We start from the raw sequence: 14342 nt of genomic DNA, 5'->3' as shown, positions 1-14342 counted from the left end.
TGTCCCGGGCGAATGACGGTGGGCATAGGCCTTTCTGCAGGGCCCATTCGTGCGGGGGAGGAGGGCGCTACTTCCACCCTCCCCCACCCACGGTCGCAGCCGCGGGCCCTGGTCCCGGAGCTTCTCCTCCTCCGGCCCCCACCGGGCGGATGGCCGCGGCCTCTTTCCTCCCAACGCGGTGTTTATAAGAAATGAAACTCCGCACAGGGCATCAGCGGTAGCCCACACTGTCTCACCACCCCCGAGGTTCCGGAACAGCCCAGAGCGCTGGAGCAATCTTTCCTCCCACCCTGAACTTGCAGAACCACCCCACTCCCCCAAACCGCTCAGTGGATTCCCAGCCACAGGCAGTCTCGGCCCTGCGTTGAGAGTTTTTTAGAACAGCACGTTTATTCTGCTGTGTCATAAAGCATTTTAGCCAGAGCTGCTGGAGGGGAGGGGCTAGTCTCATGCCTCACGTATCTCCAGAGCCAAACCTGGAGTTGAACCAGGGCAGGAGTACAATTCGTATTTGTTGAATGAATTAAAAGAGACTTTCTGTCTGACTAGGCTTCTTGGAGGCAAGGAGATAACTCCGGGGTTCCCACTTTAAGCGTCTGGATGCTTGCAGATAATTTTTTACCTTACTTGCGCTCTGCACTTCACAGTTTAGGCCTGCCTGACATCCGCTCATCCCCATCGTGCTACTGTGAAAATAGAGAGGATGGCCGGGAGGGGCTCTGAGCATCTGAGCCAGCCCTACGCCTGGACCTGGAAACCTGGAATCCATGATGGGGACTTGTCTGTTTTGTGGACTGTGGCCACTTCTTTAGGTGGCAGGTCCCACTGTGGCCCTGGATGGCCCCACTCCCAATCAAACACCTTGACAAGCCTCTCTAGGCTCTGTAGCCCGGTTTTTTAAACCATAACCCCTGAAAACATTTTCCATCCCACACCTATCTCCATCAGGGAATTTGACCACAGGTTATCAAGAAATGTCTGTAGCAGGGAGAAGAGCCCAGGCTATTCTGAATAACTGGAAGGAAGCAGCAGGAGGGAGCATCGGCTCCTGAGGGAGAGGGAAATCTACTGGGTGCCTACCATGTGCCAGCACTGCTGGGTGCTGCAAGGACTGCAGCGTTGCCTTAGCATGGTCTGTGGAGTGCGCAGGGGCAGGGTGGGGTGGGGGTAGAGGAGTCAGCCTCCTGGACTTAAGGACTGACGAGAACCCACCTAGGGCACAGACTGAGTTCTGAGAGCCTGAGGGACAGAACTGGGGACAAGGTTTGATCAATAAGGGGAGAGATGATCTTGACCCCAGTATCCTGATTGCAGAAAGCATCTCAGAGGAGGCCCTGCCCCAGGGAAGGTGGGTTGGGCATCACCTGCAAATTCCTGCAGACTCCAAATGCAGGGTGTGAGGAGCCCCACTCAGATATCTTATAGAAAAAGGCAGACCTTGCTCCCCAGAATGTCACCCCCCAAAAGATGATAAATGAAAAGGTAACAGATGAAAGGGCCAAATGATTCTGAGGACAACTCTGGCCTTAAAAAGGGATCTGGAATTGAAGTGTGTTTGTGTGTGTGTGTGTATTTGAGTGAGAGAGAGAGAAAAAAAAGAGAGTGCTAAGTAGCCCAGGAACATAAGGATGAGGAACAAATGGAAGGCATGAGAGGGAAAACACAACGTGGGTTTAGAGGATGGAAATACAGTGAAAAATTCAAGTATTAGTTAATTGATCTGACTAATGTTTTATAGTTTAGAAAGGATTTTGATAGTCTATCTAATTTCATCTTCACAACAGTTAGGAAAGATGGGTAGGGATTAAAAACGTCTATTTTATAGATGGAAAAACAGGACCAGAGAGGGGTAGTAACTTGCTTAAGATCACACAGCAAGTGGCAAAAGCATGACAAGAATCCAGGCTTTCAGACTCAAATCCTACTACCCTCTAGATAGTGCTGAGGATAGGCAAGCTGTAGGAGAGAGAGGGTTGGAATGGGACCCAGGGTGAGCATGGGTTTGAATATGGGGTTGAAGAGTCTGTAGGAACTCAGAAGGCTCTTGGGTGGAGATGAATGTTAGGGATATCATCCCAGTGGTGGTGCAGAGGCACCTGGAGGGGCAGGCCTGACAGGGAGGGAAGCATCAGGGAGGCTAGCACGACAGCAGTTGGGGCCTGGAATATGAAAACATGACCTGGTGCGGGGAAGGAGGATCCAGAGCACCAGTAAGGCAAAGACAGAGGAGGTTGTCAAAGACCAGGGAGGAAGCAGGGAAGCTACCAGAGGCGGTTTGGAAAGGGGAGGCTGAGAGTTCTGCTTGTGAATCTGTGGATGGGGTTGTAGGGGATTCTCTTCCAGGCAGCCTGGGTTTGGGAGACACCTGCCCAGAGGGAATAGTTGGGATTAGAGAGGGTGAGAACTTTGAATCAGGGAGGGTAGAAGGCCCAGTATTACTACAAAAAGCTGAGGGAAACTGTGTGTTCGACTTAGCATCACAGGGACTATGTTATACATTTTAGGATGAGATTCAACAAAAGCTGTCAAAATAAAAACTTGGCTTCATAAACAGGGTTTAGCTTTATCTCACTGATTTGGAGTATAGTATCCCCAGTGTAAAATGAGAACCCCTACAGTTAAAAGTGAAAAAAAAAAAAAAGTCAAAGAATACCTCAAAGATGTAAAGGACAGTTTCATTGGTAAATCCTAAAATTGGGGAATTTCTCCTAACCAAAAAATTATTGGTGTGCACAAAGATTTACACAGTGTTGTTTGTATGTGAAAAAATGGAAATAACCTAAATGTCCTACAAAAGGGGATTAATTGGGTAAATTTCGTTTTATCCTTATGATAGACTAATATGTACCCATTATAAATGACATTGAAGAAGTACATTTTATGACATAGAAAGATGCTTATTATATATATACACATATGCACATACAGGTGATTATCTGTGAATTAAACAAAGTTATTGTTTTAAAGCACTTTTCAGATTCTCCAGTTGCCTTTGCAGGATCATTTGGGTCAATTTCTCAGGCCACAAGAGATGCAACCTTCCTCTTCCTAATCTCAATCTGAATTTTCCAGTGGCTATGTCTTATCCCTCCTCAGGTTCTGGTGGACAGCATAAGCATCCATTTGCTGCATAGCAAAGAGTTCACAACTCAGGAGCTGCTTTTTTTTCTGTTTTTCTTGCTCAGAAGTTCTTGGCGCCTGTTGCAGGGCCCCATTCCCATTTGTTACTGATCCCTCTCTTCCCCCAACCCTTCCAGGGCTTCAGCACCTTCCATTTTGTTTAACACCTAACTGGGCTATTTCCTGGCAGCTAGCTCCTCCTTGCTTCTCCTATAGCCACCACTACCTGGGAGACAGCTCTGACCATTCCTGCTGGTCTCCTAAGAACCAGGCTTAGCATCAGCCACAGTATTCAGACTGGTGCGCCAGTTTTGGAATACCTGTGCATTTCCTCTGTGGGAGAGAGGCAGTAGGGTGAATGACAGGTGGAATGCTGCATCGGTGGGTCTATTTTTAGCCTGCATCACTGCAACCTGGTGCTGCTGTGGAGGTAGTGCTGGGGTGAGGAGAGTGCCACAACCAGCGCGGCCTGTAAGTGTGATTTGCTTCTGAGTCAGCAGCTTTGGGGAGGTGAAGGGCCACAGTTCTGATCTGAATGGAAAATGGAACACCCAGCTCAGCCTCTGGGGATACAAGGTGGGCAAGGTTTAGTTGTGAGCACAAGAGCTGCCTGTGCTAAGGGACCTGGGGCCCGGGTTCCCCAATCCTCTGTCCAAACCCATGGCCTTGGCGGTGGGAGCACTTCCCCATGCTGCCCAGAACCCGCTTGGGCCAGGCCTTGGGAACCCAGAGACCATACTATGTGGGAGCCATGTGAGGATATGGAGGTGGCTTAAGGAAGGCATGCTAAGGGGGACCCAGGCTGCCCCAATTCGGCAGACCTAGCTTTTCAGGATCCCTTTTCCTCCTGCCTTTCCCAAAGGGCACCCTTGAGGCAGACCCAAGGCTGCAGACTCAGGAGGGGGAGGGGCGTCAACCTGATCCTTGTTAGATCCTGGGGCAGGAGCCTTGCAATCTGCTGTCTGAATGGGACAAGACACTTTTACAAACATCACTCCTCCCGGTCCCTGCAACTCTGCAAGGTAGGACAGTTGTTGTTTCGTAGTTGAGGAAACTAAAGTCGCAAGAACCTCGGGAGGCCTCGCCGGTAGCGGCTGGACTGGAATTGCCTCCCCCATAGCAGCCCCAATTAGCACCGGAGCCAGAGTGACTTTCAGCCTCCTTTCCTTACCCAAAGCAGGTGAGTGACTCCTCAAGACGCGGACAGTGTGCGGGCCCAAACCCTCCCTTTGTGACTCCCCATTAGAAGGCTGGTTTTTCCGGGCTTTAGTCTCAGTGTCCACCCCGGAGAAGGCGGCAGGTGCCCGGGTAACCCCTTCACCTGTGCTTGAGAGGGGAGAGGGGATAGCCACAGGAGCTTGCAAGCGGCAAGAATACAGAATGGGTGAGAGTAACTACGAGCCGGGGCGTTCGGCTTTGCAGGACAACCTATCACCAAGGCGAGTGGGGGTGGAGTGGGTGCCCGCGGGGCGGGCCCACGGTCGCCCCCGGGCGGCGGCGCCAGGCAGGAGGGGGTGGGGAGGAGCAGCCGCCCTGTACTTCCCCTTCGCTGCTAGCTCTACAACAGCCTGATTTCCCCGAAATGATGTGGCGGCGCCGGCCAATGGGCGCGCGCGCGGCTCTTAGGAGGCGGGGCCGGGCCTGGGCCGGGGGAATCCCGCTAAGTGTTTAGATTTCTCAGCGGCGCCGCTGTCCCAGCAGAGCGCGCCACTCCTTCGCCGAGGCAGGACGTGCGCCCCAGTGGGGCCGAGCCGAGCCCAGCCGGAGCCGTGCCAAGCCTGGGCCAGCCCTGCCCAGAGGCCCTGCGACCCAGGCATCCTCTGCTTTCTCCACTCTCCTACCCGGATCGCACTACCCGTTCCCGGATCGCACTACCCGTTCCCGCACCGCAGACTCCCGCCTCTCCCGGACCTCTAGGCGCCGCCGCGGGATTTTGTCAGCTGGAGAGGTAAGTCCGCTTTCGCCGCGGGGCAAACCGGCGGCGTCGAACAAAAGGCGCGCGGGGCACCAGGAAGTGGGGGCCGAATACCAGAGCGGGGAAGAGTCGCGGGGGCGCGGCGTTGCCTGGCCCCCACGCGGGCTCGGGAGGGCGCTCGAGGAGCTGCGAGCCGCGAGCGGCGGCGCGGGGAGGGCGGGCCACGTCGTGGTCCGCCCACCCGGCCGAGCTGCAGGCGCCCGACCGCTTTCGCAGATCCGTGTGCGCGAAGCCGCGCGGGGTATCTGGGTGACCCGGTATGTTAGTTGCGCGCATCCACACGCGGTGCCGGGGACTCGAGTGTACGCCCGCGCGCGGGCGACCCGCGCTCCATGCTCCTGCGATCGGCGGTCCCAGCTCCGTGCTCAGGCCCCAGGTTTTCGGGCCCCTAGTGCTGGTGGCAGGGGCTGGAGCTTGCCCCCGGTAGGAGGGCGTCCTGACTGGCCGGGGTTGCGGCAGGAGGCGCCACAGGTGTGGCGGGGAAGGGAGTTGAGGGAAGAGGACGGGAAGCCAGGCGGCAAGGGTTAGTGTCCCGCCCTGGCCGCTGTGGCTGGCAGGGAAGAGGCGTAGAATGGATTCTCGGGGCAAATGTCCAGGATGCAGGTGCTACTTGCCTATGAGGTAGGGTGCACGGCTAAGTGGCGACAACTCAAGTCAGAGAAATTTCTCGGCATCAAGCAAAAAAATCCCCTCCCTTCCCGTAGGATTTTAATTTGGGGAGAAAAGTTCTGGAATTGAGAATAGCCTTGTATTTTACCTCTTTTCCTGCACTTGACTCCTGAGTGCTAGTCTCTTCCCGGGATTGGTGGGAGGAAGTAATAAACGGCAGACTTGCCTTTTTCGAAGATTTCCAAGATTGGGGGTGGAGGTGCGGGCAGTTTGTATTCAAATGCAGACCACCTCCCCTATAATTGTAGGGCCTGGTGCCTGGCCCTCGTATGTGAGAGAAGGGGAGGGTAACTGAGTAACCTCTGGTGGGGCGGAGTAGTGCCCAGGGGCTGCTCAGCGCACCCCAAACAGGAGCCCTCTGTCTTCTCTTTACAGCCAACATGCCCATCACTCGGATGCGCATGAGACCCTGGCTAGAGATGCAGATTAATTCCAACCAAATTCCGGGGCTGATCTGGATTAATAAAGTGAGTGTAACTCTGGGTTTTTCCTTCACAATTTTAACCCATGCCCTTTCTCCAAAGCTTCAGATACAACTCAAAAAGGGAAGTGGTAAGAAGACAGGCAGATGTGTTTCCCAGTGGGTTGTGCGTGCAGGAGTGTGCAGGAACTGGCCCCTGAGCCTCACTTGCCCTGACTCCTGCCTTCCTCCCTCCTCCTGGTACAGACAGGGCACCTGCCTGAGGGCACTTAAGGTTTCTAGCAAAACTCACAGCTTCTGCCAAGCTTGCGTTCTGGTCTCTCCTGGGGAAGACCCCTCCACACACACACACCCACACCCACACACCCTGTCCTTACGGGCCCACGGCAGGGAGACTGGCAGAGGTTATGTGAGCGCTGCTGCACAGGAGGGTGGCTGACTCAGCAGAGGATCCAAGAACTAACATTGTACCTGTTGCTTTGGCCCTAGAAGCCTATAGCTGCTATGCTCAGGGCAACACAGACAATGCAGACACAGCCTAATAGTAGTATTCATAATACCAGCTAACACCTACTGAACATTCACTATGTGGCCTGGCACCTTTGCTGTGTTGCCTTATGTCATTTAATGTGCACAGTAGCCTTGTGAAGTAAGGCCTATTAGTATCTCCGTTTTTAGTTAAGGAAACTGAGGCCCAGAGAGTTATATAAAGAGATTCCACATAAAGTGATAAAGCTAAGGTATGAGCTCAAGCAGACTGACTCAAAAATCCACACTGTTAACCATCAATAATGCTAACAGTGAGACCTTCGTCTTTGTATTTTTCACTGTGTCCCCACACATGCTCTGATTTTATCCTCCCTCACCCCCCCAAAAAAAAGTTCTCTTAGGTTGGTTTTCTCATTTCACAGAAGAGAAAACTGAGGAGCAAAGAGGTACAGTGCCAGTGTGACAGAGGTGGTCAGCTTCTGAGTTAGGGTGTGGCCAGGACCCCCCTCTGTAGCAGCCAGTGGTCCCAGGTGTTCTGAGCAGCTCTTTCTAATGGAAGTCCTCCCCAGCACCTTCCATACTGATGCTGACAAGCCAGACGGAAGTATCCCAGAGCTTGGAAACCAGGGCTATGTGTGTGTATGGGGGGGGGGCGGGTGATGTACTGGGTGGGTTGGGGGGGTCCTGGCACACTTTGCTCCTCAGTTTTCTCTTCTCAGTTGTAATAGGCAACAGGAGGTCTTTACTCAGCTGCTGGTGCCACAGCATCCAGCATGGTAAAATGGCCTGTTCAAGCCAATCTTGAGGGTGGGTCAGTGTAAGCTAGATGTCAGGGTAGAAAGGAGAAGTCAGCTTTTTCCCAGGCCTGGGGGCTGGGCACTTAGCCACAAAGGCTGTAGTCTCTCCACTTGTGGTCTCTGTGAGCTGATGCAGCCTTGTGTGTGCTGTCCAGGAGGAGATGATCTTCCAGATCCCATGGAAACATGCTGCCAAGCATGGCTGGGACATCAACAAGGACGCCTGTCTGTTCCGGAGCTGGGCCATTCACACAGGTGTGTACACTGGACTCCAGCCAGGGAGGAGACAAGGGGAGGCACTTCTGTTTACACGGGACTCTCTATTGGAGTACCTGAGTCCTGAGACTTGCAGAATTATATGTGTGGGTAGGGAAAGACTTGTGTTTCTGGGGAGAGGATCCATTGTTTCAGTAAGTTCATGAAGAAATTTGTGAAGCCAGAATTTTAGAAAGCACAGCTTCAGGGAGCTTGTGGCTGGATTAAAGCTCATCCTGGGCAAAAGCAGCTGTGAGCTAGGGCACTGAAAGAGATCCAGATAGTTCTTTTCCTTGATGTTGATCAGGGTCCTTGATGCAAGGCCCATCTGGTTGGCAGCCTCTTTTCATCCTTGAGGAATGGAGCTCTTGGCTCATCTCAGACCAGTCAGCCCATCTATCAATAATTATTCTTTGTTGCCTACTCTGTGCCTACTTCTATGTTTGGAAATATCATATAAGCCCCAGTCTCTACCCTCTGGCTACTGACAGCCCAAGCAGGGAGCATGGACATGGTCCCAGATGAAGAGAGCCTTCTTTGGGGGATATAGGCTAGGGCTTCTGTCCTTTACTGATGTCTGCTGGATGTGTTTGGGCCAAGCCTGGGCATTTAAGAGGCCGAGGGACCCACGGTCCGCAAGTCATCACTCAGGCACACCTGCTGGCCTGATGCCTGATCTGTGTGGGTCTCTGGCTGTGTGAGAGCTCAGCGGTACGCTTGCCTCTGTCTTCCCAGGCTAGGGGGGATAGTTCAGGGTCTCCCCATGGGCCTGACTATTCTCTTCATTCTCTTGCTTTCTAGGTCGATACAAAGCAGGAGAAAAGGAGCCGGATCCCAAGACGTGGAAGGCCAATTTTCGCTGCGCCATGAACTCCCTGCCAGACATTGAGGAGGTGAAGGACCAGAGCAGGAACAAGGGCAGTTCAGCTGTGCGGGTGTACCGGATGCTTCCACCCCTCACCAAGAACCAGAGGAAAGGTATTCAAGGGCTGTGGGCCCTTGGGAAGTCCTCAGGGCAGGAGGGAGGAAAGTAGAAGGGCAGCTGGCTGGCATGCCTATTCCAAGGCTGACACCCTGACTGCCCCACAGAGAGGAAATCCAAGTCCAGCCGAGATGCTAAGAGCAAGACCAAGAGGAAGGTAAGCAGCTCGACCTTGGTCCCTTGCGGGTCAGGGTGGGTAGTGGAGGGGTACTGCAACAGGCTGGTCCTAAGCCTCTTCCTCCCTCCACAGTCGTGTGGGGATTCCAGCCCCGATACCTTCTCTGATGGACTCAGCAGTTCCACCCTGCCTGATGACCACAGCAGCTACACAGCTCAGGGATACCTGGGGCAGGACTTGGACGTGGAACAGGCCCTCACTCCAGGTGAGGTGGACTGGGTCTGACAGTAGAACCCAAAAGTTGGTGGATGGCTCTTTTTGCTGGGCCCAGCCTTTGTGCTAGTGGATAGTGGCCTGTTAGAACAGGCTGCAGGGTGGAGAATGCTGTGCATCTTGCAAACTAAGAAAATACCCAACCCTGACCTGTAGCTTCTGCTGTCCCCCAGCACTGTCACCGTGTGCCGTCAGTAGCACACTCCCTGACTGGCACATCCCAGTGGAAATTGTACCTGACAGCACCAGTGAGCTGTATAACTTCCAGGTGTCGCCGATGCCCTCCACCTCTGAAGGTTCGTGCTCCTGGGGCCTGGCCCACCTGCTTGACATTCTGGGTCCTGAGGTGGGTTTCTTGAGGGAGAAGAGATGCTCAGAACTCCACCTGGCACTGAGCTGACTGAGCTGGGCACTGCTTACCCTCACCCCCCATGACGACAGAGCAAGCCACTGGGACTACAGGAAGGCAGTTCTGAGTGGGGCTAAAGGGCTGTAGTGGGCTGGGGAGAAGAGGGAAGGGAGCCATGCCAGGGACTTGATGTGGTGGGGACAAGGGCTGCGTTCTGCTGGCTCCTCTGCAGCCCCATCTCGGAGGGTGAGGAAGTAAGAGAGGGGGTGGGAAGAGGTATGGTTTCAGAGGTTGGGAGGCTGACTCACCAGTGTTCTGTTCTGGAATCTGTGGCAGATAGAAATCCTCTGGGAGGCCAATGTGTATGTGCATATGAAGGGGCAGGGGGACCTGGTAGGACTGGAACTGCGTGGCAAATGTGACTGACTGCCAACCAACCTCTCTGCTCTTCCCCATCCATAGCTGCAACAGACGAGGATGAAGAGGGGAAATTACCTGAGGACATCATGAAGGTAAAGCCCCTTTCTACCTGGGTACTCTTTTGAAGTGACCAATTCTCAGTGAGGATGGAGAGAACCAGTAAGATCAGAGGGCAGACAGCTGCTGCTGTGACCTGGCCACTTACCTCGTCCCATAAGTGCCACATGCACATGGCTGGGAACCACTGCCCTCCTTGGTTGGTGGGAAAGACCCCATAGATAGTGAGGGCAGGCAGGAGTTCTGTTTTCCAATAGGGCAGCCCAAAGCAAGCCTCCGAGCCACAGACGGCTCCGTGAGTCAGATACCATCAGTGCTGGTCCCTGGCCCATGGCCCGTGGCCTCTGTCTCAACTTGTCCTAGTCTTGCTAGTTTGGGAAATGCACATCAGATTTCAGTATTTGGCCTTTGGAATCTGCACTGTGATGGCATTTTGCTTTATTTATTTTTTAGCAAATTGTCCTCTACTGTTTTTTTCTGCTTTCATTTTATAAGTGAAGAATTTTTTGGCAGTAGTTATATCCCAGTTCCTCTCCATCAGCACAGAAAATTGAGATGTAGAGATATTCCTTTTCTCTAGCTTTTCTAGTCGTCTTTTCATGTCTTATTCTGCTATCCACTGCTTCAAGCCACACTCCCAGTTAGTGTTTTCTTACACAGTTGAGAGCATTGTCTTGGAGATACTACTGCACAGAGTGATACTACTGCACAGACCCTCACAGAGAAAATGCCACCCTCATTTCTGCCTCCCACCTTCTAGGCCCTTGTCCTAATTGCATTCCAGACCTTGCATCCATCTAAGGATGTGTAAATGGCTAAGGGTGTGATCCTGGCTAGGAAGATTTGGCTCACCTAGAGCAGGGCCACATGGTGAATCTGCATTGGAAGTGAGCTGACAACTTCTTGCTTCTCTGTCCCCAGTTCTTGGAGCAGCCAGAGTGGCAGCCGACAAGTGTGGATGGGAAGGGGTACCTGCTCAATGAACCTGGGGTCCAACCCACCTCTGTCTATGGAGATTTCAACTGCAAAGAGGAGCCTGAAGTTGACAGCCCTGGGGGTAAGAAGCTTCTTGGGGTGGGGGGAAAACCACGGAAGGTAGGGCTGGGGAGAATGAGGAAGGCTTGGGGGCAGGGCAAGAGAGCAGAAGAGGCAAAACATCCTTGGGTAAAGACACCTTGAGAGCTGCTGTTTCCATGCTCTAAGGCTTGCTGTTGTGTGTGGTTAGCAGAGGCACTGAGGCTTTTAGGCTTGGGGCCTGGCGCCGGTGGAAAGGCACACTCTTTCTGCCTATCCCTTAGCCTCATATGTCTTCCTCACATCCTCTAGGAGATATTGGGCTGAGTCTCCAACGCGTTTTCACAGATCTGAAGAATATGGATGCCAGCTGGCTGGAGAACCTGCTGACCCCCGTCAGGCTGTCTTCCATCCAGGCCATTCCTTGTGCACCGTAGCCAGGCCCTTGGCCTCCTTTTGCTCTCATGGGCAAGCAGAACCTGGTGCCATGGTGGCTGTGATGGCAGAGAAGCAGGACTCCTGTGGGCCTCCGGACATGGCGAAGTGTGACCCCACAGTCTAGCAGGGATGGGGCCTCCCTTCTTGGGTCACTTGGCCTCTCAACCTCTCAGCCAGGGTCTGGGCTCATCTTTTGGGGTAAAGCTGGCCCTGCCTCCCAGGAAGATGGGGTTCTGAGATTGGTGTATCAGATGGAAGACTCGGACAGGAGTCAGCCTCTGGCTTTTCCCTCTGCGCCCTAGAGCCTCAGGAGAGGTTCTCACTGTCACTGAGCTGGCTTGAGGGGACAGACCTCAGGAAAGCATAACACCACTCCCAGGGCTGGCTCTGCACTAAGAGACAGTTGCACTAAGTGAATCCTGTTCCCAAAGACCTGCCTCCCTTCCCAGCTGAGCGGGGGCAGTTCCAAAGCCAGTGAAATGTGAAGGAACAATGGAGTCCTTTGGGACAGTGCTTCCACTGCCTCAGGAGCACTTCCCAGCCCCCTGCTCAGGCTGAGGGGCTTGGGACAAAAACACGGCACTTTTTCTTGTGGACCTTGCCACATTTCTGATCAGAGATGCACACTAATGTTCCCCCCAAGCTCCTGGCCTTTGCATTTATTTATACAGTGCCTTGCCCTGCGCCCGCCCCACCCCCTTAGGCCCCAAAGTCCTCAGCAGGCCCAGGGAGGGAAGTGTGAGCGCCTTGGTGTGACTGAAAATTGGAAACGCCATCTAACTACTAAGTCATGTGTGACCACCTACATACATGTATGTAAATAATGTACATTTTTCTTTTTATAAAAAGTTAATTGTTTACAAGGGGTGTGACTTTTTTTTAAAAGAGAAATCATAGGTGGTTTTGATTTTTATGGAAACAGATTCTGATGGACTCATACTTGGCTTCCTGCCTGAGCTTAACCTGGGGGGTGAGCAAAGTGACATGCATTTCTTGCAAAATCCATTCAGTTATGTTCATGGAGAAGGATGGCTGGAGGGGAGGGACAGTCATGGCACAAGGACATGTTCATGTAAATGTAGTCACTTGTCCTTGACTTTAGAGCCAAGGCTATTAATTTGTGCCCTGGGACCTGGGAAAGTAGATACGGTTAAGGTTTTGAGTTCATCTGAGGAATATACCATAGACTGTACATCCTGCTGAACTCTAATGCAAGTGTAGTCAGGTACTACAAAATGTTAGTTGTTATGCGCAGCCACAGGTAACTGGTGACAGACACCAGTTCAAGTATGGTCCTCAAGGCCTGTATGCTAGACATTACTTGCTGCTGTATAGTTGCTGCAATGATGGAAATGTTCTGTATCTGCTGTCCAATATGGTAGGTGGACAAGTCATCAAGCCACCCAAGACCTCCCTAAGTAGGATCTACCTGTGCTGTTCAAAATGGAAGCCACTGGCCACATGTGGCTACTTATGTCTTAACTGAGTAAAATTAAATAAAATAAAAAATCCAGTTCCTCAGTTACATTAGCCACATTTCAAGTGCTCATTTGAAATTTTAGTTAATTGAGTGGCTTGATGACCTGGGGCAGGGGCTCAGGGCTATTTTCCTGCCAGTTCGAAGGTATTTTACTAAATTAACAGTCGGCAATAACTTGGTACTGAATACCAGCCCTGCGGTGTACTGTGAAAGAGGTTCATGCACAAATGCATTAGGAAATCTTTGGGTGAGCTTAGGTGAAGCAGGTTTCTTTCCATCACATCTTTTCAGGGACCTGAATGGGCTTATGCATATGGAATCTCTATGAAGAGAGTATATTTGATCTGCATGCAAGGTGTCAGTCTGACACATTGCCAAGCTCAGTATTCCCTGAGCTCAGAGATGGTTGGGGGCCCAGCACATGAATTTGGCAGTGGCCTCCGGCTGGTCAGGTGTTCTGCATTTGAATTCCTAGACAAACAAGGCCCCAATCTCAGTCCCTATCCATCAGAAGATCCACCTGGGTTCTTCAATCATAGCTTCACCTGGGGGCAAATGATAGGTCAGATGCCTTCCCCAGTCAACCAGGGTCCAGCCTTTACTGGGATGAACTGGCCTGGGGTGGCTAGCCACCTGTGCCTTCTCCCTGGGTCTTGGCAAGTCCTAGGGTGTGGCTTTTCTACCTCTTGATGGGAGTGTTGTGAAGGTACAATGGACTGAAGGGTGATGGGAGGAAAGGGATGCAGCCCAGAACGAACTCCAAGGATGCTTCTAACTTCTCTGCTCTCCTAACCTACAACCTAACCTACAACTAGTAGGGAGTGGTGTGGTGTGGTGTGGTGAAGTTCCAAGCAGCTGCAGAACTATCCCAAGTTCTAGTATGCAAAATTCATCCCTTGTAAGTTACCAAATGTGAGAGGAATTGTGCCCATCAGATCGCAACTTGGCCCAATGGATAGGGCGTCCGCCTATCACATGGGAGGTCCGTGGTTCAAACCCCAGGCCTCCTTGACCCGTGTGGAGCCGGCCCACACACAGTACTGATGCACGCAAGGAGTGCTGTGCCACGCAGGGGTGTCCCCCACATAGGGGAGTCCCACGCACAAGGAGTGCGCCCCATAAGGAGAGCTGCCCAGCACGAAAAAGTTCAACCTGGCTAAGAATGGCACCACACACATGGAGAGCTGACACAACAAGATGATGCAACAAAAAGAAACACAGATTCCTGGGGCCGCTGTTAAGGATAGAAGTGGTCACAGAGGAGCACACAGTGAATGGACACAGAGAGCAGACAACTGGGGGTGGGGGAGGGAAGGGAGAGAAATTTAAAAAAACAAAAAAAAAAGTCAAGGTGGAGTCCTGCCCTCCAGCTTCTCTGATCCCAGGAGTCCTAAGCAAATTGGGAACAACTACTTGGAATGTCCAAGAGAGAAATCAAAAATTCTGTAGCCCCATCACAAGGGAGCTGGATTCTAGAAACCAAGT

At 52.4% G+C, this 14342-nt stretch overlaps 2 protein-coding genes across 5 annotated transcripts in view; one reads left to right on the top strand and one right to left on the bottom strand.

Moving 5' to 3' along the window:
- Positions 1-14342, bottom strand: part of RAD50 (RAD50 double strand break repair protein) — a 253493-nt gene that overhangs the window by 167630 nt on the left and 71521 nt on the right. The gene's annotated exons all lie outside the window — the stretch shown is intronic.
- On the top strand, positions 1399-12240 carry IRF1 (interferon regulatory factor 1). The gene is made up of 11 exons (XM_004456457.5): positions 1399-4300; positions 4822-5068; positions 6140-6231; positions 7627-7726; positions 8528-8704; positions 8816-8865; positions 8959-9091; positions 9273-9395; positions 9911-9960; positions 10847-10982; positions 11252-12240. Exons 3-11 carry the CDS (start codon positions 6145-6147, stop codon positions 11374-11376), a joined length of 981 nt encoding a protein of 326 aa, XP_004456514.1. The 5' UTR covers positions 1399-4300; positions 4822-5068; positions 6140-6144; the 3' UTR covers positions 11377-12240.

The sequence above is a fragment of the Dasypus novemcinctus genome, chromosome 2, assembly GCF_030445035.2.
Source record: "Dasypus novemcinctus isolate mDasNov1 chromosome 2, mDasNov1.1.hap2, whole genome shotgun sequence".
Classification (NCBI taxonomy): Eukaryota; Metazoa; Chordata; class Mammalia; order Cingulata; family Dasypodidae; genus Dasypus; species Dasypus novemcinctus.
This window is presented reverse-complemented; position numbering and strand designations above follow the sequence as displayed.

What these genes read in the sequence shown, in the direction of transcription:
- IRF1 (XM_004456457.5), top strand. Translation starts at nt 6,145, where the DNA reads ATGCCCATCACTCGGATGCGCATGAGACCCTGGCTAGAGATGCAGATT. An exon ending in AGAGCAAGACCAAGAGGAAG is followed by an intron (nt 8,866 to 8,958) that starts GTAAGCAGCTCG and finishes CTCCCTCCACAG; the next exon opens with TCGTGTGGGGATTCCAGCCC. An exon ending in TACCTGAGGACATCATGAAG is followed by an intron (nt 9,961 to 10,846) that starts GTAAAGCCCCTT and finishes CTCTGTCCCCAG; the next exon opens with TTCTTGGAGCAGCCAGAGTG.